General features: G+C 36.4%; 1 protein-coding gene across 3 annotated transcripts in view; it reads left to right on the top strand.

Moving 5' to 3' along the window:
• The window catches only part of PKHD1 (PKHD1 ciliary IPT domain containing fibrocystin/polyductin), a 515189-nt gene extending 491630 nt beyond the window's left edge, over nucleotides 1-23559 (top strand). For all 3 annotated transcript variants that reach the window (XM_035295877.3, XM_035295878.3, XM_078370699.1), the window contains 3 exons: nucleotides 1796-1954; nucleotides 5769-5888; nucleotides 18962-23559. In XM_035295877.3, coding sequence (XP_035151768.3) covers nucleotides 1796-1954; nucleotides 5769-5888; nucleotides 18962-19401 — 719 coding nt within the window. In that variant the 3' untranslated portion in view covers nucleotides 19402-23559. The remainder of the gene's footprint in view (nucleotides 1-1795; nucleotides 1955-5768; nucleotides 5889-18961) is intronic.
• Nucleotides 23560-25398: the final 1839 nt, after the last annotated feature.

Here is a 25398-nt window from a genome sequence, read left to right as displayed (position 1 = left end):
GGGATCAACTTGACCAAGTAAACAATTACTGAGGAATCACTGAAAAATGGATAAAAGTGTAAAGAATTTGGTTTTTACGTCTTTGAATCCCAAGTAAAATCTATTCCCCCCCGTCTCTGGGCCTGATTGAGCTTATTCAGATGCCCATAAAAAGCAATTAATTAATAACATACAAGCCAAATATGGCTCAGATACAAGATGTATACAGAAGAGATTTTGTTATACAGCTTTGGGACCAAGTCAGCCAGAAGCAGAGATTGAAGATCTGACAGTGACTTCCAGTAAAATTGTTAGGTTCAGCCCAGTGGAAGCATAGCAAAGAAAAACATGGTGTTTCTTGAGTATATAAAATAAAAACTCTTTTTGCCTGAGTTATGTGGATGAAAGCAGAAATTTAAAATTTGCTTGTTTTGAATGAGCTGCTTAAAAATGCTTGCTGTAACTTTTCATAAGCAAGTTTTTTAAAAATAAACTTGTTTGTATTGAGATATGATTGCCACATGATAAACATATTTAAAGCATACCATTGGATACTTTGATGAATGTCTACTCCCATGAAAGCCTCCTCATGATTAGGATAATGAATATATTTATCAACCTCAAAATTAAAGACACGTTTTAAAACAGTTTATTTTTAAAATTAATGTACTATAAAATTAACATTTTTGTATGTGATTTTATTAATTCAAATACATGTATAGATTCATATAACCATTCCCACAATCAAGATAAAGACTATTTCATCACCCCAAATATCTGTCCTCACATACATGTGGCCTTTCTCCACCATTCACCTTTGGCAACCACTGATCAGTTTCTTATCTCTGTAGTTTTGTCTTTTCTAGAGTGTTATATAAATGGAATCCTACAAGTATGAGCCAGTCAGAGATGGACTTCTCTTACTCAGCATAATGCCTTTGTGTTCATTCTAGTTGTTACAGGTTATCAATTGTGTGTTTGCTTCTTTTCCTTTTTCTTTCTTTTCTTTCTTTTTTGGCTGAGTACTTTTTCATTGTCTAGAAAAACCATAGTTTGTTTATCCATTTCCCTGCTGAAGGACATTTGGGTTGTTTCTGGGTTTCGCTATGTATAGAGCTGCAGTAACATTTGTGTATGGGTTTTTATGCAGACAGGTAGCTTTCTTTTTTAGATTATTTTATGCCTCATTTCGTATATAATAATGGGATGGGAAATTTTTCTGTTTACAAAAAATGGGAGGAGTTTCAGATGGATTTTTAGAGAGTTCAACTCCCTAAAAAGGAGTTCATCTGCGCCATCATTTAGAGCTGGTGGTTCTATCTGCCATTGTTCTAGTCCTCCTTTTCCAGATAACATAATTATTTAAGACCGTATGGTGCTGCACTAGGAGTCCCTATGCCCCTATACTGATGTGTTATATGGCATGTATTGAGTAGATACATGCATCGGAGCAAGTAATTTCACGTATTTTGGAGCTGAGAATATTTTTGTTCTAATTAGTGAAACATGAGTGAAAGAAGCTGAAATTTTATATTGGTATAGAAGATAGGTTTGAAAATTAAAAGAGAGAATTGGAAGAATTCTCTATCAATAATTTACAGAATTGGAAATAACTATTACATGTTATTGTTGGAATCTTGTGATTCTCTAGAAATAGAAATCTTGGATTTATAATTTATTTTTTTATTAAACTTAGTGAATATATATTGAATACCTACTATGTACCAGATACTAATATAAATGTTTTATTCCATATTTTAATTATATTAGCATCTTATTAAAATATTATTGAAACATCTTTTTTTCCCCCCCATAGGCGTCAATTTTACAGCTCGATCCAAGCCATTTGCTATCTTGCCTGTGACTAGAAAGGAGAAGTCAACCATCATCCTGGCTGCTTCCCTGTCCTCTGTGGTCTCGTGGCTGGCTCTGAGCTGTCTGGTGTGCTGTTGGCTTAAGAGAGGCAAAAGCAGAAGTATGTAGATTTTTGTATTTTGGAATAACAGTTTCTGAAAAAAAGCCATTATGCATAACATACTAGTGATTCATTTTCTTTCTCCAAAGACAAATTTTTGTAAGCTTCTCCAAAATATGAAATTGCACAAAGCCAAATTGTTCAATTACTACATTAGAGACAAGGATTACCTAATCTTAAGTAATAATAGCAATAATAATAAAAATTCATGTTTACTAAATACTCACTGTGGAACAGGTTCTGTATCTCTTGGCAGCTTCTGCATTTAACCTATTGCAATGTATTGTTTCTGCTCAAGTATGTGAAGAAAACCCAGCCTCATTCAGATACATTATAGAAAAGGGATGGGTATTTTAATAGCCTTTACAGATAATTGTGGGCAATCTTCTTTCCTATTGCACCTAGATTTGACAAGAAGTAGTTACTTAAAAGGCTATCTCAATATCCTTTGTGTACTTTGTTATGTGAAAATCCATCAGTCTCATTATGTACTTTGAATGGAGCTTGTACCCATGCATTAGGATTAAACCATTTGAAAATATTGTTTCATGGAGTCATGAAGATCTTCTCGATGTTGACATATTTCATTCTACTATTCAAAAAGATCACATTTGTTAATAACATGAATCTTTAAGAATTAGAAACATGTGAAGTTCATGTAGTTGATACAAGTTTACCAAAATTCTAAGTTTCCCATGAAAATGAATTTTATCACTGGCAACAAATACTGTAAGTTGTTTCTTTTTTACAAGCTCACTTTATTCATTTAAGAAAAAATAAAATCTGCCAAATATGCAAGTATGAATCACCATAATTTCTCAATCATTCTTTCTCACTCTTTCAAGCAAAAATGGTGTTCCATGAAAAAATCAGCTAGTTTAGCTTAAAATTCAATTGCAATATTGCTTTTTTTTTCTCAGGAAAATCACGTACATATTTTAAATAAATTTAATTCTCTTTACTGCTTTATCAAAGATATTCTTAAGTGAAATTGGCTTTTTTTTTCTCTACTTGTTGGTTTTTTTGTTTTGTTTTACTGTGATTTTATCTCAGGGTGTATCCTTCCTGATCACGCCTATCCAAAAAAGTACCCTGTGGTTTTTACTTGTGTTTCTCTAATGATTAGTGATGATGAGCATTTTTTTCCCCATGTTTTTGGCCACATGTATGTCTTCTTTTAAGAAGTGTCTGGCCGGGCGCGGTGGCTCACGCCTGTAATCCCAGCACTTTGGGAGGCCAAGGTGGGTGGATCACGAGGTCAAGAGATCGAAACCATCCTGGTCAACATGGTGAAATCCCATCTCTACTAAAAATACAAAAAATTAGCTGGGCATGGTGGCGCGTGCCTGTAATCCCAGCTACTTAGGAGGCTGAGGCAGGAGAGTTGTCTGAACCCAGGAGGCGGAGGTTGCAGTGAGCTGAGATCACGCCATTGCACTCCAGCCTGGGTAACAAGAGCAAAACTCCATCTCAAAAAAAAAAAAAAAAAAAGTGTCTGTTCACATCCTTTGCTCATTTTTTAAGTGAGATTGTTTGTTTGCTTTTTTGATAGTTGATTTAAGTTCTTACAGATTCTGGATATTAGATATTTGTCAGATGCATAGTTTGTGAATATTTTCTCTCATTCTGTTGGTTGTTTGTTTACTCTGTTGATAGTTTATTTTGCTGTGCAGAAGCTTTTTAAATTAATTGGGTCCCATTTGTCTATTTATGTTTTTGTTGCATTTGCTTTTGGAGATGTTATCATGAACTCTTTGCCAAGGCCTATGTCCAGAATTGTATTTCTTAGGTTCTCTTCCAGGGTTTTTATAGTTTTGGGTCTTACATTTAAGTCTTTAATCCATCTTAAGTTGAATTTTGCACATAGTGAAAGGGTCAAGTTTCATTCTTCTGCATAAGGCTAGCCAGCTATCTCAGCACCATTTATTGACTAAAAATTCTTTCCCCATTGCTTGTTATTGTTGGCTTTGTTGAAGATCAGACGGTTGTATGTGTGTGGCTTCATTTCTGAGTTCTCTAACCTGTTCCACTGGTCTATGTGTCTATTTTTTTTTTTGCCAGTATCATTCTGTTTTGGTTACTGTACCTTTGTAGTATAGTTTGAAGTCTGGTATACAATAAGATACGACATCATACCAGTCAGAATGCCTATTATTGAAAAGTCAAAACAATAACAGATATTGGTGAGGTTGTGGAGAAAAGGGAATGCTGATACACTGTTGGTGGGAATGTAAATTAGTTCAGCCACTATTCAAAGCAATTCGGAGATTTCTCAAATAACTTAAAACAGAAGTTTTCAACTCAGCAATCCCACTACAGGGCACATAGGCAAAAGAATATAAATCATTCTACCAAAAAGACACATGCATTTGTATGTTTATTGCAGCACTATTCATAATAGCAAAGACATGGAATCAACCTAGATGCCCGTCAACAGTGGACTGGATAAAGAAAATGTGATACATATATACCACAGAATAGTATGCAGCCATGAAAAGAATGAAATCACATCTTTTGCAGCAACATGGATGCAGTTGGAGGCCACTAACCTAAGTGAATTAATGCAGGAACAGAAAACCAAATAGTACATGTTCTCTCTTATAAATGGGAGCTAAATAATAAGTACATGCTGGCATAAGGAGAGAAACAATAGACATGAGAGCCTACTTGAGTGGGGAAGGTGGGAGGGGAGTAAGGGTTGAAAAAGTACCTATTGGGTACTATGCTCACTACTTGGGTGATGAAATCATTTGTACACTAAATTCCAGTGATGTGCAATTTACCTGTAACAAACCTATACACGTACCCCTTGAACCTAAAACAAAAGTTGAAAAAGAAAAAAAGGTCTACTTCCTCCTCCTTAACTATCTCCTTTTCATGCCACAGTATAGCATTATTTTGCCTTATGTTACACATTTATTTGTTTATCCTCTGCCATCCAAACTAGAATAAAAGCTCTATGAGGGCAGGGATCAGATATTTTATATTCATTCTAGTATTCCTAGAGCCTTGAACAGTGTCTAACATAAGGAATGTAAATATATTTTATATTAATACATTTATTAAATAAATGAATAGAAGATGAAGTATCTCTTCAACCAGGGATAGACTGAAGATATACAATCATCAATTAAAAGCTCCCGTCACATTGAGTTCTGTGGCTTGAACCAGTCTCAATTCCTGGTATTGATATCAATTGTAGTTACACAGGTTGTTAACAATGGAGAAGGCTGGGTGAAGGTGCTTGAATCCTCCCTGTATATTTCTTGACAACACCTGTGAACCAATACTCATTTAAAAATTAAAGGTTAAAAAGTGTTATTAATATTCTGTCATTAGCTAATCAGCTCTGTCCAACAGAAGTGTAACATGAGCAGCAAATGCAAGGCACATACGTAATTTTTTAGTAGCCATTTAACATAATATATCAAGAATATTATTTCAACATGCAATGAATATAAAAACATTATAGGTAGTTTACATTTTTCTCAAAATTGAATGTGTATATCATACTTACAATACATCTCAATTTGAACTAGTAACATTTTAAGTGATGAGTAGCCACAGGGGGCTGCTATTTCTATCAGACGGGAAAGTTTTATACCATAAAGTTGACGGTCAGTATACAGGATTTGATGTCATTATTTCTTGAACTTTGAGTATGTTATATACATTCTATTGCATGTATATGATAATTATGGGACAAGAGTACATACAAGGGAAACAACTAAATGTTAATGGTCCTACTTACAAATAAAAATGTTCTTTTTATCTGAACAAAAAAAAAATCCCTTCTTTTTTCCCGTTAATACAGAAATGAAACCTGAAGAGATTCCTGAATCCCAGACTAATAATCAAAATAATCATACCCACATCTCATCCAAATGCCAAGAATCACAAGGGACCAAAAAAGAAGACACTGTGGTGGGAGAAGGTAAGCTCAGAGGGTGGAGATGATCCCCACAGGAGAGACCCACTATGGTCGGACTGAGCCTCCCTCTCCTTCAGTTCTGTTTCTGAAGCAATTTAGTTTATAGACTCTTCTTAGTCTTTGTTACTTTCCTTCAAGGAAATTATACCCCAATAGGAAAATACATAGGTCTGGCTAATTCACTCAGCTGTTCATCAGTTATTTGAATTGACATTTATATATTTTTTTAGTAGAAGATTGTTGGTTTAACATTTGAGTTCGTTACACAGAGGGAAGGGGAAACCAGAATATAGGCATATAATCTTTCGTTTAGCTGTTGCAAAGCTGCCAATTTGGCAACATTGTGAATTTGGGAAAAGTACAGTTGCCAAATGCCAACTATGCAAATTAGATTGAGTACAGAACCGTTGACAAATAAGTCATCTTTGTTCAGCTGTGCTTTTGTTCAGTTGCACTTTGAGCAAAATGTATCATTTGCCAACATAGTATTACTTGTTTCATTAAATGTATGATTTGCCAGATGATATTACTTGTTATATTGTTAAATTGCCGTTAGAATTAGTGCTAAACAGAGAAAAGATAAGCATTTGCCTGGGACGAATGCTTTGCTCTCATCCTACAAAGAATGCTGCAAATAGGAAGACTAGGCAGAGTGCAAGATGGCTTTGCCAAATATGAGTATAATACATGAAAAATATTCATATAATTTCCATGGGCCTGAAACATTTTAAAACATGTACTCTAGAGTCAATTATCACATTTTCTACTTGAAAAGGCATACCAATCTTAGTGGTTCTGAATGTGTGTTTAAGCAAAAAAATTATAGCAGTCCAATGTTATTCTGCCTCTAAGTAGCTAAGTGAGATCTTGCATGTGTGTGTTATATGCGTGAATGTGTGCATGTGCATGCATGAGCATATGTGTTTATCAGTTTGTTTGTATATTTTTCCATAAAGGAAATAAAGATGTGTTTTGCTTTGTTTTTAATTTTCCCAACATATTAGCCACATTTTGGCTCCCAGACCTGCACCAAAAAATGGTAGAGGGTATAAGGTGTACATGGAAATGGTATTGAACAAAATAGAGAACGAGAGAAGGGGACAGGGATTATTTCAAGATTCCACCTAAGATTGTTCTAATTTTGGTTTTTAGAAGCCTCTTGTCCATATTATTTCATGTAAACTCAGGACAGATGTTTGAATGCTGCCATCTGAATAGCTCTTCACATTCAGCTGCCATCTCCAGTGAATGGCAGGAGTGGTGCTAATCTCTCCCTTAATCTCATAGGGCAATCTATGTGAATCTCAGTGGCCCACTTAAATTAACTACATTAAGCAGTCCACAGTGCCTGACCATTTTATTAAGGAACTTTTCTTTATGTGGTGGCTTATTAATAAATTATTAGGAATGAGACAGGGACAGGGCTCCTATGGAAAAGTTTAGATTGATGAGAGGGACGCATCAAAGAGGCCATTTTATTAGGACATCCAAATTAAAAATAGAAGGATGTGTTATCCGAATCCTCCTCTGGGGATCACAGCAGATGTGCTTCCTTATCTTCTACGCTTTGTACAAATCTGAAGAGTATCATTTTGAAGACAAATCATGAGGCATCTCCTCCTTTTCTTTAGAAATTATTACCAGCTGTGAAACACCTAATTATTAGTAGCTTTAAATAAATTTTGTTTTATTCTATTATTGCCATGGCACTTAAGTTTCCCTTTTATCTCTGTGTTTTTAGGCTTTTAACATTTGCAGATCAAGTGGTTGGCTGTCGCTTTCTTCAGCACTTTGCCTTCACAAAGCACTACCATAGCACTTAACATTATTGAACTGTTGGAACTGAGTATGACTACTAGATTCAGATTGTAAATTTACCACATTACAGCTTTTACCAAAAATTGCATGGATATAGTTGGGGAGCTAGAAATTTGTGGTGGGGGAAGAAGAGTAAAGTATACATCCCTCCTATTTTACTGTTGCCAGGGTTTTCGATATCCAGAGCCATCTAAGCCCTCTTTTAAAATCCGTATCTGCTCATCCCACTCTGCTACTCACAAGATTTAATGAATTCTCATTGTCAGTTGGAGAATCAGGATCCTGTGACAGTTAAGAGCATGGAACCCAGAAGTAAACAGACTGGGTTTAAATATGACTCCCCATTGACAGACTTTGTGGCCTCAAGTAAGAGGAACTAACTTCTCTCTGTATCTTTCAGTGTCCTCATCAGTAACATGGTCCTAATTATACTGGCCATTCTTATGGTTATTACACAGAGTAAGTGAATTAATGTCAGTAAAGAGCACAGAACAATCTCAAGCATACTATGTGTGCTATTTATGTTACTTATTATTAGTTTAGAAAATATTATTTAAGATTCAAAGCCCTCTAAGCCTTGACTCTATCCAATATTTCTAACCTTATATTGGGTTTCACCCTTTTGCCGTTGCTTACCCTCCCCAGACCAACTCACCATCTCGGGAATAGTCTAACATCTCCACTCATTTACTTGTAGTCTCTTCCGGTTGGATGGCTTTTCTTCACCTGTTAAAACCTGCTCAAGCTTTGAGCAGTAACTGAGCTGCATTATTTTTCAGAATGTTTATAACACAAAGAAGTGATAAATGTTTGAGGTGACGACCATGCTCACTACCCTGATTTGATCATTATACATTGTATAAATGTATTGAAATATCACTCTGGGCCTGATGCAGTGGCTCACACCTGTAATCCCAGAACTTTGGGAGGCTGAGGGCTTCATCTCCCAGTAAATATTAAATAAGGATTGATTTATCTTCTGAGGTTTATTTAGTATTTTATAAGGCTCCTTCTGTATTGTTATAAAGAGATGATATCTGGTCCTCTGTCCTTTATGAATTTTCAATGTGGTTGGGATACAAGAGTAATATTTGGGGGAAAATTAGAGACTAATCCCAGGCAATACACAATTAAGTATAAGGCAGTCACAACCGTGTATTTAATAATTTAAATATGGGAGAGAATGCTAAAGGAGATAAAGAATACCATTGTCCTAAGTTACACATCTAGCCCCTCAAATTCATAAATCATATCACACTGTTTCAAATCCCATTTGCAAAGGGCTTAGTTGTCCAGATTATATAAACTCGGGTTTGTAGAAATGCCAGGGAAAGAGTCCTGCTTTGCTCTGTCAGAACTCAGTTTTGTTTCACACCTTTTCACCTGTTTCCTTGTTCCCCTAAATTGGTTAGGAGCCCCCGAATCTTCTAGACAAGACACAGAGTTATCTTTAACTCCTAGTTCTCCCTTTACCAGCCTGTCCTCTTGCTAGTCAAATTTTATAGATTCTTTCTCTCCAGTGTCTGTTTTTTCCTCTCTCTTCCTCTACATTTCATTTCACCGGTGTATCTTCAGTTCAGTTTTATTTTGTACATTCCTTACAAGTGTCTACTCCTTCATCCCTATCTCTTTTCCCTCCAAGACAGTATTTCCTCTGTACAACATAGGCTTCCTCACATCAAAATGTCCTTCTCTAAAGTATCCACATATCAAAGTCTTGCTGCTATGGTTTGGCGGTGGCCTCACTCAAATCTCATCTTTAATTGTAACTCCCACAGTTTCCATATATCATGGGAAGGACCCAGTGGGAGGTGATTGAATTTGGGGGCTGGTCTTTCCTGCGATGTTCTTGTGACAGTGAATGAGTCTTAAGAGATCTGATAGTTTTAAAAATAAGAGTTTCCCTGCACAAACTCTCTTTGCCTGCTGCCATCCAGGTAAGATGTGATTTGCTCCTCCTTGCCTTCCACCGTGATTGGAAGGCCTCCCCAGCCACGTGGAACTGTGAGTTCAATTAAACCTCTTTCTTTTGAAAATTGCCCAGGCTTGGGTATGTCATCAGCAGCATGAAAATGGACTAGTACACTCCTACTGATTCCAGTCCATATCATACACTTTTTCTTTTTTCCAAATTTCCTTATCTAGAAGGAGTAGCTCCCTTCTCTCAACTTTTATAATACTTCTCACTTTCTTGTTGAATACCTTTTATATGTAATATAATTATTTATAATTATTTGTGTTCATCTTATCCAGATACTTTGGTATAAATTCTGTATCTTTTATGATCCCAATACCACTGTTACCACAGACATTTAGGATATTATACCACCGATAACTATTACTAAATGAATGATGAAGACCTGATGAAATGAGTCCCTTTCTTTCCATTTTCATTTTCCAGAGATCCTTGGATTCCAGTAGTTATTATAATTGCTGGGAAAAAAGACCCGCCCCTGTCCCTCTTCTAAAAGAAATGTATTAATAGAAATTTTATCTAGGTTCACCAACTGTGCAACAGGATGATGAATGCTCATTTTTGGGGGATCCTAAAAGTGGGCAAAGTATGACTTCTTGCTTCCAGATAATGCTTTCTGCTGGTTACTTTCGCTTCCTCTTCCAGTTTTCTTGCCACCACCTTTGTGTTTGCAGGATAGCCACAGCTGCTGATGACCTGAGTATTGCTTTATCCAAATTACGGACTAATCTTTGTCCACATCCACTTTTCTTTATGGATTCCATGCATCAAATGTTGGAAATGGAAAACTGAAGTGTAAAAAAAGACTGGCTATTATGCATATGTGACCATGCACATCTACTTCAAAGATTTCTTATCTCTACCACCTCAGAGATATATTGACTATATATGGTGCATTTTGTAAATGTAAAATATAAAGTACTGTCACTTTACCTTCTGTTAATACAAATGTATAAGGATGACAAGGAGAGGGGAGGACAGAGATAGCTTCATTTGGAAGCAAAGGAGCTGAGAACTAGAAATTGTCTCAAGTGCTCAGGAAGGCAAAACTATGTTTGAAAATTATGAATGAATAACATGTCCATGTCATATAATAAAAAAATGAACATTTTCTACTTTAAGATATGAATAAAATATAGTAGTTGTCCCACAGGAAAATTGTAGAAAATAATCGGGAATAACAGTATGCCCAATAAGAGCCTGGTATGGTGGTATACACCTGTATTTCCAACTGCTCAGGAGGCTGAGGTAGAAGGATTGCATGAGCCTAAGAGTTTGAAGGCTGCAGTGAACTACGATTGTGCCTGTGAATATCTACTGCACTGCAACCTGGGCGACATAATAAAATCCTAGCCTCTCAAAAGAATTTTTTTAAAGGATGAAGAGTTCCAATTTTGTTTTTAACCAAAATCCAATATCATAATTAATAATGGAATATTAGAGGAATTCATATTCAAATATGGAAAAAACACCTAACTCATTCTTACCATAATTTTAAACATATATTTTGGAATCCTAAGAAACACAGCATATATAAAACAAAGTGGCCAGGTGTGGTGGCTCACACCTGTAATCCCAGCACTTTGGGAGGCCGAAGTGGGTGGATCTCCTAAGGGCAGGAGTTCAAGACCAGCCTGGCAAACATGGTGAAACCCTGTCTCTACTAAAAATATAAAAAAGACATATATGAGGCCAACAAACGTGAAAAAATTCTCATCATCACTGGTAATTAGATAAATGCAAATCAAAACCACATTAAGGTATCATCTCATGCCAGTTAGAATGGCGATCATTAAAAAATAGGGAGACAGATGCTGGAGAGGATGTGGAGAAATAGAAACACTCTTACACAGGTGGTGGGAGTATAAATTAGTTCAACCATTGTGGAAGACAGTGTGGCAATTCCTCAAGGATCTAGAAATTGAAATTCTATTTGATCCAGCAATCACATTACTAGGTATATACCAAAAGGACTATAAATTGTTCTATCATAAAGATATATGGCCACGTATTTTACTGTGGCCCTGTGTATAATAGCAAAGACCTGGAACCAACCCAAATACCCATCAGTGATAGACTGGACAAAGAAAATATGGCACATATACACCATGGAATACTATGCAGCCATAAAAAATGATGAGTTCGTGTCCTTTGTAGGTACTTGGATGAATCTAGAAACCATCATTCTCAGCAAACTGATACAAGAACAGAAAACTAAACCCCACATTTTCTCACTCATAGGTGGATGAGAACACATGGACTCAGGGAGAGAAGCAACACATACTGGGGGCATTTGGGGGATTCTAGGGGAGAGACAGTGGGGGCTGGGGAGGGATAACATGGGGAGAAATGCCAGATATATATGAAGAGGGAGTAGAGGCAGCAAACCACCTGGTTATGTATACACCTATGCAACAACTCTGCATGACCTGCACATGTACCCCAGAACCTAAAGTGAAAAAAAAAATTAGCTGGCCCCAGTGGCATGTGCCTGTAGTCCCAGCTACTCGAGAAGCTGAGGCTGGAGAATTGCTTGAACCCAAAAGGTGGAGATTGCAGTGAGTCAAGATCACACCACTGCACTCCAGCCTGGGTGACAGAGTGATACTCCATCTTAAAAAATAAAAATAAAAATAAAACAAATTAAGAGGACAGTGTTGGAAGTTATTTGCAGATGATATACTTTTTAAAGGATAACTTAAAAGATGCAACCTTTACCATGATTTAAAAATATTTTGAATAACTTACTCAAATATAATGTTAGTCCAAAAAATATATAGGTCAATGGTAAATAGTTGAAAAAAATAAAGAAATGTACAATCAAGACCAAAGGATATACTGCCTTGAAAAAAGTCTTAACCAGTGTTATGTTGAACCTATATAAAAATAAACTATATTTTATTAAATAGTATAAAGAGAAGACTTGAATACACAGAATTATAATGTTTCCTAATTGGAATGTTTCCTGATCTAATTGATTGACTATTATTCCAAATACCTCAGTTATTCTCAAGTAAATGGGATTAATGCAATTCCAATCATTCTTTGCAATATTGAATAGCATAAGATGGATTCCAAAGTTCATCAGAAAATATAGGTTAATGATACCAGGTCAATTTTTTTTTTATTGTACTTTAAGCTCTGAGGTACATGTGCTCATCCTGCAGGATTGTTGCATAGGTACACATATGTTGTGGTGGTTTGCTGTCTCTGTTCCCCCTTCAACTACATCAGCAATTTCTCCAGGTATTATTTTTCCACAATCCCCCCCGCTCTCCACTGTCCCTCCCCGCCCCTGGCCCCCCACCTTCTAATCTGCCCCAGTGTGAGATGTTCCCCTCCCTGTGCCCATGTGTTCTAATTGTTCATCATCCACCTATGAGTGAAAACATGTGGTGTTTGGTTTTCAGTTCTTGTGTCAGTTTGCTGAGAATGATGGTTTCCAGATTCATCTATGTCCCTACAAAGGACATGAACTTGTTGTTTTCTATGACTGTATAGTATTCCATGGTGTATATGTGGCTGTATAGTATTCCATGGTGTATATGTGCCATATTTTCTTTGTCCAGTCTATCATTGATGGGCATTTGGGTTGGTTCCAGGTCTTTGCTATTGTACACAATGCCATAACGAACATACTTGTGCATGTCTTTATAATAGAACAATTTATAATACTCTGGGTATATCCCCAGTAATGGGATTGCTGGGTCAAATGGAATTTCTATTTCTAGATCCTTGAGGAATTGCCACACTGTCTTCCATAATGGTTGAAGTAATTTATAATCTCACCGCAGTGTAATAGCATTCCTTTTTCTCCATATCCTCTCCAGCATCTGACTTTTTAATGATCACCATTCTAACTGGTGTGAGATGGTATCTGAATGTGGTTTTGATTTGCATTTCTCTAATGACAAGTGATTATAAGCACTTTTTATATGTTGGCCGCATAAATGTCTTCTTTTGGAAAAGTGTCTGTTCATATGTTTCACCCCCTTTGGAATGGGTTTGTTTTTTTCTTGTACATCTGCTTTAGTTCTTTGTAGATTCTGGATATTAGCCCTTTGTTAGATTGGTAGTTTGCAAAATTTTTTCCCCATTCTGTTGGTTGGTTGCCAGCTCACTCTAATGATTTTTTTTTTTTTTTGCTGTGCAGAAACTCTTAAGTTTAATTAGATCCCATTTGTCTATTTTGGCTTTCGTTGCCATTGCTTTTGGTGTTTTAGTCATGAAGTCCTTGCCTGTGCCTATGTTCTGAATGGTGTTGCCTAGGTTTTCTTCTAGGGTTTTTATGGTGTTAGTTCTTATGTTTAAATCTTTAATTCATCTGCAGTTAATTTTTGTATAAGGAGTAAGAAAGGGGTCCAGTTTCAGCTTCCTGCACATGGCTAGCCAGTTTTCCCAATACCGTTTATTAAACAGGGAATCCTTTCTGCGTTCCTTGTTTTTGTCCAGTTTGTCAAAGATCAGATGGTTGTAGATGTGTGGCATTGCTTCTGAGGTCTCTGTTCTGTTACATTGGTCTATATCTCTGTTTTGGTGCCAGTACCATGCTGTTTTGATTACTGTAGCCTTCTAGTATAGTTTGAAGTCAGGTAGTGTGATGCCTCCAGCTCTATTCTTTTTTCTTAGGATTGTCTTGGCTATGCAGGCTCTCTTTTGGTTCCATATGAAGTTTAAGGTGGTTTTTTCCAGTTCTGTGAAAAAGATGAATGATAGCTTGATGGGGTAGCTTAGAATTTATAAATTACTTTGGGCAATATGGCCATTTTCATGATACCGATGCTTCCTAACCAAGAAACATGGAATGTTTTTCCATCTGTTTGTGTTCTCTCTTATTTCCTTGAGCAGTGGTTGTAGTCTCCTTGAAGAGGTCTTTTACATCCTTTGTTAGTCGTATTCCTAGATAATTTATTCCCTTTGCAGCAGTTAATAGGAATTCACTTATGATTTGGCTGTCTGTTGTTAGTGTATAGGAATGCTTGTGATTTCCGCACATTGATTTTGTATCCTGAGACTGCTGAAGTTGCTTATCAGGTTAAGGAGGTTTCGGGCTGAGATGATGGGGTCTTCTAAATATGTGATTATGTCATCTGCAAATAGAGACAATTTGACTTCTTCTTTTCCTAATTGAATATTCTTTATTCCTTTTTCTTGGCTGATTGCTCTGGCTAGAACTTCCAATACTATATTGAATAGGAGTGGTGAGAGAGGGCATCTTTGTCTAGTGCCAGTTTTCAAAGGGAGTACTTCCAGTTTTTGCCCATTCAGTATGATATTGGTTGTGGATTTGTCATAAATAGCTTTTATTATTTTGAAATACATTTCATTGATAACCTAGTTCATTGAGAGTTTTTAGCATAAAGCATTGTTGAATTTTATTGAAGGCCTTCTCTGCATCTATTGAGATAATCATGTGGTTTTTGTCTTGGTTCTGTTTATGTGATGGATTATGTTTATAGGTTTGCAGATGTTGAACCAGCCTTGCATCCCTGGGATGAAACCTACTTACATGTGATGGATAAGTTTTTTGATGTGCTCTTGCATTCAGTTTGCCAGTATTTTATTGAAGACTTTTGCATCAATGTTCATCATGGATATTGGCCTGAAGTTTTCTTTTTTAGTTGTGTCTCTGCCAGGTTGGGTATCAGGATGATGTTGGTCTCATAAAATGAGTTAAGGAGGATTCCCTCTTTTTGTATTGTTTGAAATAGTTTCAAAAGAAATGGTACCAGCTCCTCTTTCGTACATCTGGTAGAATTCATCAATTTTTTAAAATAAATAGATTTTATGGTAGTGGAAATGGGTAGCCCTACCAGGAAAATAATATTTATGACATTATTCTTAAGTTAATATGATTCTGTTATAAGAATATATGGGCACAGGATTGGAAATAGCCCTGATTAGGTAGATATAGATATCATATATAGTTAGGTAGATAGATGTTAGTTACAGAAATGAAATACATAATAAAAGAGAAAATAAAAGCAAATATAAAGGAAAACAGTTTATAGAAGGTTTAGTAAACTTGACTATTTAAAACATTTATCAACCTAGATTCACATTTTATAAAATATAACAAAGGAAGTTCCATATGGATTAATGAGTTAAATTAGGTTTACTAAAACCCATCAATTTCTAGAGTATTGCAAAAACAATAAAATGCAGATTACTTATGATATAATGTGGGGCTACAGGTATTTTTTCTTTTTATTTTTCTCTAATTTTTATGCCTCCTCATTTGTCATACATTGCTTATTAAAAAGAAATAATGTTTTTTTCCTAAAGGAACAAATACTCTAGACAAGACAGAAGCATTAGTGTTTAACTATGGCGTCTACATTCCCTAATATGTGAACAGGACTATTGCTCCTTACTGACAAATGAGAAATTCTTGTTGGTTGATCAGTTGTTCATCCCTCTGCTTCAGATCCTGTTTAGGCTCAAAGGTCCAGACAATTATATTGGGCTTTCTATACTGATTCCAGATCATCCAGCGCTGAATGTTACACCAAGAACTAGGCTAAAAAATATGAATGAGGGGTAGGAGGTAGGTAGAGAGAGAGTGGAGAGATTCATTGTTCATAAGCTCATTGCGAAAGAAGCTAGTGACTGATACCCACACACATTTTAAAAGTCACAGGCCAGTGCATATGTGCTGCTTAAGAAAATTGTGGAAGTTGAAAGAGGCTAAAGATAGCTGGAAAAGCTGTTGCTGACTATGGGTGGATCTGAAAGAACCCAGAACCAGTGAATTTTCCTTTCTATAGAGAAGAGATATATGGTCTCCATATTGCACCCCATTTTTCCTAAAACTTGATCAAATTCACCAGTGGGATTCCAAGAGGCATGAGGAACAGTTTAAAATCCTATCTTTTCTTTTTAATTGGGGCTCATCAACAAGGCAGAGGTGGAAAGGAGGCATGCCAATTCATATGTTTTGATACTCACTATCCTTCCTTCCCTAAAACCCAAACATTCAGTCGAATGCCTTAGGACACGTATCTGCTGTAAATTCATTTTTTATCTAATTTGTCTGAGATCTAAGCTTCCTGCGGAGGTCCGAGATCAAAGGATTTGATTCCTTCTGATGTCAGCGCTGACACATAATGTGTGCTGACTTAGTTCTGTCTATAACCTCACAGTGGGAGGCAGCCAGCCTCCCTGGGCACCTTTACACAGTGAACTTTCATTTTGGCTGGGGAGTCTGTCAGGTATGTTGCTGATTGGAGCTGCCATGTAAATAATTCATGGGAGAGTTTTAAATGTTTTGGGGTCTGCAGAGGAAAGCTATGCTTGTGTTAATCTTTCATGAATAGATGCGGACTTAAAGAACAAGGGGGAAAAGATTTCCAATGAAGGTCTCTCAAAAACAAGATAACAGTATCTTCAATGAATTGAAAATAGGCAACTTGCAGTGTTTGATTCCTCTTATGTGAAGTGCTATTGGTTTTACCAAGGGATTAAAATTCAAAGCCTTTTTTGCCTTTTTAAAGTTTGCTTCTACCTGACAATTTATTATTCTTGTTCTTTGGTTATTTGCTGATCCTGATAAACTATGTCTTTTCCACCTGGTGGGAGCAGTAATTATGGAGATGATGCCAAGCTCAGTGCTTGGCCAAGGGCTGGGCATAATGAGGGAGCAAGGCTGATGACACACAAACATTTCTTCCTTGAAGGAACTCAGATTTCTAAGAGGAAGATGAAACTGTCACATAAGGAAAGGTGACCAATAATAGAAGCAGCTGTGCAGGTCAAATGAGAAACTCTAGACAACAAGCGTGGAGGCATAAATCAATGTAGTTTGAGCTGTCAAGAAACATTTCTGGAAGGAGCTGCAGTTACCATAGGAAAACTAGGGTAACCCAAAATTTCTTATAGCTCTAAGCAAGAGAATCATCCCATAGTTTGATGGCTGCAGAAGATACATGCTAGACAAATGGACTGTGGAAAGGAGAGAGAAGATATGAATAACATGAGTTTATCATAATATTAACAAATGTGTCATGGAAATAATAGAAACAACATGATTATCTTATTTTACTGCTCTAAATCAAAAGCATTATATATATACATATATATTTCTATTATGTTATTACTTTCTCTCATCCTTACCTCATTTTCCAGATTAAATTGAAGTGGGAAATTGGTATTCTTTACTCCAATACTGTCTCTTATAGTATGAATCAGACGTGATTACTAGCTCCTGACACAAACCAAGACAGCTCTCAATAAACTCAGGAAAAAAATAACAAAAAGCCTAATAAGTTAGCATCTTCATTGCATACAAATGTGGTTAATATATTTTCTGGTGAGATATGAGAAAAGCTTGGACAGTAAATGTAGTAAATGTACATGACAGTATTACCCTCCCAGGGTTAAGGCAGCTTCAACCTTTTTCTCACTGTAGGCATATGAATAATGACCTTTGCATGCATCATATACTTCCATGCATGTATCCCACTGAGCATTCTTAACTTTCCATTGCATTGTTTATCTTTACACAGTATTGTATGGTGCCTAGATTATCTGTTTGCTTATATTGTACTCTTCTGAGTTGATGTTTAGTTCTGTTTAATAGAAAAATAAAATACAAATAAAATGTCAAGAGAAGAAAACAATTAAAACAACATTGCTAAAATAAATATATTTTAGTAAATTGTGAAGTAGCACCTGAGAATAAATTAAAATTATACAACTAACGCCCAAAGTGGCTGAAAGGATGAAAGTCATAAAGCCAGATAGCAGGAGAAGGGGAACTTGAACCCTAATTTTGTGACTTGAGTCTCATGTGCCATCTCTCCTTCTACTATTATGCAAACATACATTTACACACTTATAGAAATAGATACTTATGTTCATATTACTTCTACAAGTATTTGTAATCATGTTTTTATAAAACCAAATATATTTGAATTATGAATTTGGCATAAAAGCCTAACTATTAGATAAGACTGTTTTTTATAGTTCATATTTGTTAACACAGGTGTGAGATGGCCCACTGGTAAGGCTTGACCATGGTCTGGTATTTGCACTGAAGCCTAGTGCTTACAATGAAAAATCCTCATTCAATTGTCAATATTATAAAAGCGTTTTCTGAGGAAGCAGTGTTACCAAATTTTTATTACATATTTGGAATATCTAATAAAAGATATTTGGAAATCAAAGAGCTGAGATAATTAAAACTGTATTTGACAGTTTCTCGTCAGAAATGCTAACTATGCAAAATGTGTCATTAACTGTTTGAAAACTAAATCCATTTATTCCCTACTTCTTTTCTCCCCAGATATGAGAATGAAAGCCATGCTGGGCAGGCTGAACCAGTGCCCCCACCAGTTGATGAATGGAGTGTCCAGAAGGAAAGTTAGCCGCCACATTGTCCAAGAGGAAGGGGCTGCTTTGCCTGCTCCTGCTACTACCAGCATCACATCCCATGGGCACACCTGTGCTCCAGGTGCTCCTGCTCGGCCGGTGTACCTTCAAGAGACTGGGAACTGGAAGGAGGCCCAAGAGCATTTGCTCAGATACCAGCTGGCAGGCCAAGATCAGCTGCTGCTGCTATGCTCAGACCTCAGACAAGAGAGGCAGCATTTGCCAGGGCAGAGTCGGCTGAGTAAGAAAAGTGGCAACTTGGGGCTTTCCCAAGAGAAGAAAACCTCCTGTGGGGCCACCGAGGCATTCTGTCTTCATTCAGTACACCCAGGAACTATTCAGGAGCAGCTGTGATGAGGAATGGTGTGGGCATTTGGCCTGAAAAGCAGAATATTCCAAATATTTCTGGATAATAAACAGGGAAAGTGAGGACTTTCCTGCTGGAACAACTAAGAAGAGAAAATGTGGACTCTGAATCCCTTTTTCGACTTTAAAATGGAAAACAGTTATATAAATGCATATAGACTGAAAAACGTCCGATACATCTTTTGCAGCTATCACGATCCTAGTTCACTGCCAGGCAAATGATGGCACTTGTTAATTACTTACCAGTGTGTAACTTAAGCCTGATTTCAACAACTTAATAATGGCATAATACTGACTTATACCAGCAGAGATTATTATTAAGCAGTCTCTGGGTTGACCACCCACAATGCTTTGAGCTTCTCTTATGGAAAGGATCATGAAAAGGTCTGGTCAGCAACAGTTAATTCCACTGTTACAGAAAAACATTTCTTTATCAGCTAGTAACATTTGAAGGGACAGTTCAACACCCTGCTCCCTGATCTGTCAGTGCCTACGTTCCAAACACAAGTCAACATCCTGGCTTTTTACAAGTGGATTTTATTTCATGGTTTAAATTCAATCATTATTGGGAGCCTACAGTAGTGCAAGCATATCAAATTTGCACTTCATGAGTATTTACACATGAAAATTGATATTCTCGTGGCCTTTGCTGAGAGTTAAGTTAAGGACAAAGATGTAAAAATACCAAGTTTGGGAAAGGAAATTGTCTATGGACCACTGTTGTATTTTTCAGTGATTCTGTTAGTAGCTGGGTCACATTTACAACTGGAAAAGAACTACATTGGGAGATCAGAGATAGCCAAGTAGCAAGTAGATGATCAGCTAACTCCTTTATCAAACAACTGCTTTTTGGAGAAGATGATGCATAAAGCTGTGCAAGGAAGGAGAGGCGAGATTATGTCATGCGCAACTGCTCTAGGCTGTGCTGGGAGGTTAAATGGAGATCAGAACAAAGGTACACCTGGTATTGATACATTTGGTAAGGATGCTAAAGGCAGTTTCACCAGATTCACACATTTGTACCGGGCCTATTTCTTTTCAAACTGAAGAATACTTTAAGCAGCCTGACTGTGTCCTTGGCTCTGGATCCATAAGGCCTTAATGCTTTAAGTGTGTAAAGAAAAGACGGCAGGAATAAGGAGAGCTTTCAAGAGATTGCTCTCAGCTTTTCCTGATAATCCTGAAAACCAGGATTTTCTAATCTCTACAGGCTTAAGGGGTTGTGCTGTGGTTGAGTTGGAACAGAGAAAGGAAACACACTCTTTCATTGCTGAATTCTAAATAATGATGCCCTGGAATTAGTTCTGTGGGAAGTACTGGCAGAAAGCTGTTTTGTCTGCAGGACATCAAGAGGGAGGTGTATATCATCCTACTATTGGCAGAAACGTTTTAACCTCTTCTGTAGGTGTCTGGTGAGTATCTCAGATCTTAAGGCTGTCCCTGAAAGGAGGTAGGTAGTTTTCTCTGTGGTCGTTGTGTTGGATTTGCAAGAAAATATAAATAGATGTTAAAGTCAGTGCTCCCCAGGAGATTTTAATACAGGCTATCTGTGTTCAGAGACAGATTTGCAGGACAATTGGTTTATAAAAGTTTACTCTGGAAGTACAAGCTGGCTGCCTGCTGAGTAAGTCCTCTTATTTTGCTTGAGCACCAACAGAATTAAAAACATAAAAAACAAACAAAATATATAGCTCGAATGACTTAGGAAGAACATGCCTTCCCTAGTTTAATTAGTCCCTGTTATAACCAGTTCTATATCTTTTTTGTAGCTTCTCAGTCTGTGAAGTCATTTGCCTTTGCAATCTCTACTTTAGTACATGCCTTGGATCCTCAAAGAGCTGTAAGCTTCATGGAAAAAAACCTTTCAGAAGTGAAGCCTTTTGAGGATTATAAAATGGTGGCAGTGTTAGTCCTTGCTCTACCTCAGTTTACCTGCACATTCTTTCAATTCTGTGGATTCTTTCACCACTTTAAATTTTTTTCCAGGTATTTTTCCTGAGCTCTATACCATGCATTTAGCTGCCTAGTGAGAATTTCCAGCAGGTTATCCCATAGCTACTATGAAGTTAACACAGCCCTAAAACCTATTTCTCCTTGTGTTTTTTTCTAACTCAATGAGTGACATCACTGTACACAGACCAGAAATCTAGAAGTCAGCCATGATTCTTGATTCTATCTTGCCCTTCTCAAAGAGTCAGTTGCCAGCTCTGTTATTTTTGCCCCCTTCTTTACCCTTCTCCTAATCCTTATCTTATTTTTCTCTATGTGTCACATGATGAATCTTTCTGGGAGGCAAGTTTTATCTTATTCCTCTGTTTAGGAGTAACCATAGTTAACTTACTAATTCCATCCCAGAAAATCTGCAATTCCTGAGGTCAGAACTGACTCTTTGGGCCTAAATAGCAGCCATAAATATCCCCAGTAACTTGCCAGGCTCTAGCATGTGACATGGAGTTTTGGCATCTAGCTAAAATTACTCAACCCAAGTTAAGCTAGTCCTCTTTCTCTTAAAGAAAATGAGAGAACTGTGGAAACACCAAAAGCAGAGAGAGCAGTTCTGCATTCATTCGTGTCTGGAGATGAGCCCATTTGAGCACCACTGTAGGCCAACCTTAAATTTATTCAGATTATTAACGTGGGTAACCCAGCAAATATTTCCCAACAGTGACCATCTATACCCTTTATCTAAATACATATTGAGATGTGCTTTATTCCTGTGTTATTTCAAAGAATCTCTTCTTGCCTCCCATTGTATTGATGGACTTCTTTCTCTCAAGAGATTGGTAAAGCTAATGGTCTAGAGAGTTCAAAAGTGTTTGAAGGTAATTTTAAGTGTTCTCACCACAAGCGATGCTATGTATGTGAGGTGATGCATATGTTAATTAGTTCAGTTGATCCATTCCACAATGTATACATATTTCATATCAAGTTGTATAAGATAAATACATGCAATTTTTATTTGTCAAATAATAAACATCTACAAATATTTATGTATCTCAAAATTAAGAAAGAAGTATACATGGAGCTATGGTTGTTTTGACAATCTCTCCATGCTTTTTGTTTGGGGAGGGGCACTTGTTTGGGTGGAGGGGCAGGGACTGTTCGGGAAAGTATCTGACCAACAGAACTTCGTGTCTCTCCCAGAGAGACTCAGCTTATCTGATCAAGGTGGATTTGCCCTTCAATAGACTTGCCCTTGTTACTGCCCAATAAGACCACCAAGGACCAAGAAGTCTTGAGTTTTCTGAGGGCCCACCCCTTTCAACAATTTAGTGGAATGACTCCCTTCCATCTCGCAGTCTAACTCCAAATATATGAAATTACTATACATTGAAATGCATGCAAACTATATGCAAAAATGAGTATGAGGAAATCAAATGTAAATCACATGCAAATATTATTCAACCAAGGTTCTATAAAATTATACATGTCAATAACAGTAAAGGATTTTAATTAATTCTGTCATTTAAATTTGATGCTTTTATTCCATATTTTGCCTTCAGAAGTTATAATATATTCAACGTCGATTTTAAAAAAACTATAAGCAGAAGAAATTAAACACGATTTAGTAGAGAACCGTTGATTTCAACATACACTACAGCACTGTGACTAATTACAGATGTAATTTGAGAGAGAAATCACATTTCTAGATGGTAATTTTTAAAAGAAATAAAATTTTTATAAACTTAAATGTGGATTAAGTGGCAGAATACAGGGATTTGGATGTTTACAAATACTATACTAGTATTTATTCTTTTCACTTAGGGATTTCTTTGCTTGGAACAATTTAGAAAATTTAGGTAACGCATTTGTAGGACTTTCTAGATTTTATTGGAATTCAAAGAATTAATTGTACATTATCTCTTATCAGTCTCAAGGGAATCTTATCTATTATCATGTTACCTTTTATTTCAAAATTAGTAGCTGTAACAAAGTGAAGGAAATACCCCTCTTCTCTCCATTTTATAAATAAAAAGCAGTCAGTTGCCATAACTTTGTTATGGTCCAAAGCAAATGACAAAATTTGTTTGGACTATATTTTTTCCTTTTAACATTTCTTCAAATTAATGGTATATCATTTAGTAGAATGAGTCACATAGAAAATTATTCAAGTTATGCTGTTATTTAGTAAAAAAAAAAAATAAAGCAAATCACAAAAAAGTCTGTACAGCATGCTTTTACTATAGTTTGTTTATGTATAGAACAATTATGAAAAGATAGCCAAGATAATTTTGTAAGTAATAGTTACCTCTGGGGAATGGAGTAGAAAATATGGATTGATTTGCACTTCAAATTTTATATACTTTTGTATTGCAATACTTTTATAAATATATTTACTAATAAAATAAATAGTTTCTCCAAGTTATGATTGACCAGAGATTGGTGGTCTCTTTAGATCTTACCCATAGGAAGTGCTTACAGAAAACACTCTCAGTCTTGCAGAAATGCTTATAGAAAATGCTGTTCGTCCTTGAAGAACTAAAATAGATGCAGAGGAGAAGAAAAAGATTGTAGAGAGTGGAAGATGAATGGACAGAGGAAAGAAGCCAAGGAGGGATAAAAGGAAAAGTAAGAGAAGTCTATAGGTGAGGAAGAGAAGCTGCTATGGGTGGTAGTGGTTAGAGTGTGGCTGGATCTGCTTTACTACTATAGCACCCCAGGGATATTATTCAAGGCACACCACTAAGGGTTCCATTTTGGGTGAAGGGCCTATAAGGAAAAATTATATATGCTTATGGCCTCAATATCACCCCTAATATCCAGATATAAAACAGTCTCCTTATCATACTCTTATGAAGGAGACACTGTGGAAGCAGATGCTTACCCTAAGTCAACATGATACCCACAGCACTGAGACGTGCCCAATAGACACCCAATAGGATGCCTCTCTTCCCCATGTTAGTGCCACCTTGCGTATTTCTTCTAGTCCGGCTCCATGAGAACTTATTCTAAGCCTATACCATGTGATGTTGATATTCAGTGCTGCTTAACATTTTGATCAACACGGGACCATATGTGCAATGGTGTTCACATAAGATTATACCATATTTTTTCTCTATCTTTTCTATGATTAGATATGTGTAGATATATGAATACATACCACTGTGTTACAGTTGATTATAGTATTTAGTTCAGTAACATGCTATACAGCTTTGTACACTAGGAGCACTAGGCTATTTCATACAGCCTCAGTGTATAGTAGGCTACATCATTGAGGTTTTTCTAAGTACACTCTATGATGTTTGCACAATGATGAAATCACCTAATGATGTATTTCTCAGAGTGTATCCCTGTCATTAAGCAATACATATATGTATAACCTTGAAAACAAAGGTCTGACTCTTGGTAGCAGCTATCACTGCATACTTTTTAGGGAGGTTCCAGAGATTCAGACTCCTGTAATAGAAACTGAAGTCAAGAGGCATTGGGCTTTACTTTGCAAATAATAAATGTGGCTTGAGAAGGAAGATTCTCCAAAATTTTAAAAAATTGTTGCATGAATAAATAATCTTAGGTGCTTATATAGTTCTGAGAACTCTAGAAGTGCTATAAATTTGGGCTATAAGTCTAATAATACCAAATATCAAGAGTTTCTCCCACCCACATATTTTTATTCTATTCTCAAGGATGTCACAGCTTCAATTATCCTCTCTTTCCAGCATCATTAATCTCTCCCCATCTACAGGTTTACTCTTGTGAGCATCCATATGGTTAAAAACCTTCCACTATTAAAAAAGAAAAAGGAAGAAAAAAAAAGAAAACTTTCCTTGATTCAATAGGCTTCTTTGAATCTCTTTTCAATTTTTTAATCTCTAATCCAGCAAATTTGTTTGAAAGACTTCTGTTCACACATATTATTACTTCCTTGGCTTTCATTCACTCTACCAACTACCTCGCTGTATCATCTGTCTCCATCTCTCTCTCTCTTTCTCTTTCTGCCATATGAGGATACAGTGAGAAGTTGGCTGTTTGTGAACAAGGAAG

The sequence above is a fragment of the Callithrix jacchus genome, chromosome 4 (assembly GCF_049354715.1).
Source record: "Callithrix jacchus isolate 240 chromosome 4, calJac240_pri, whole genome shotgun sequence".
NCBI lineage: Eukaryota > Metazoa > Chordata > Mammalia > Primates > Cebidae > Callithrix > Callithrix jacchus.
Note: the sequence above shows the minus strand (reverse complement) of the source record. Positions and strands in the feature narration are given on the sequence as shown.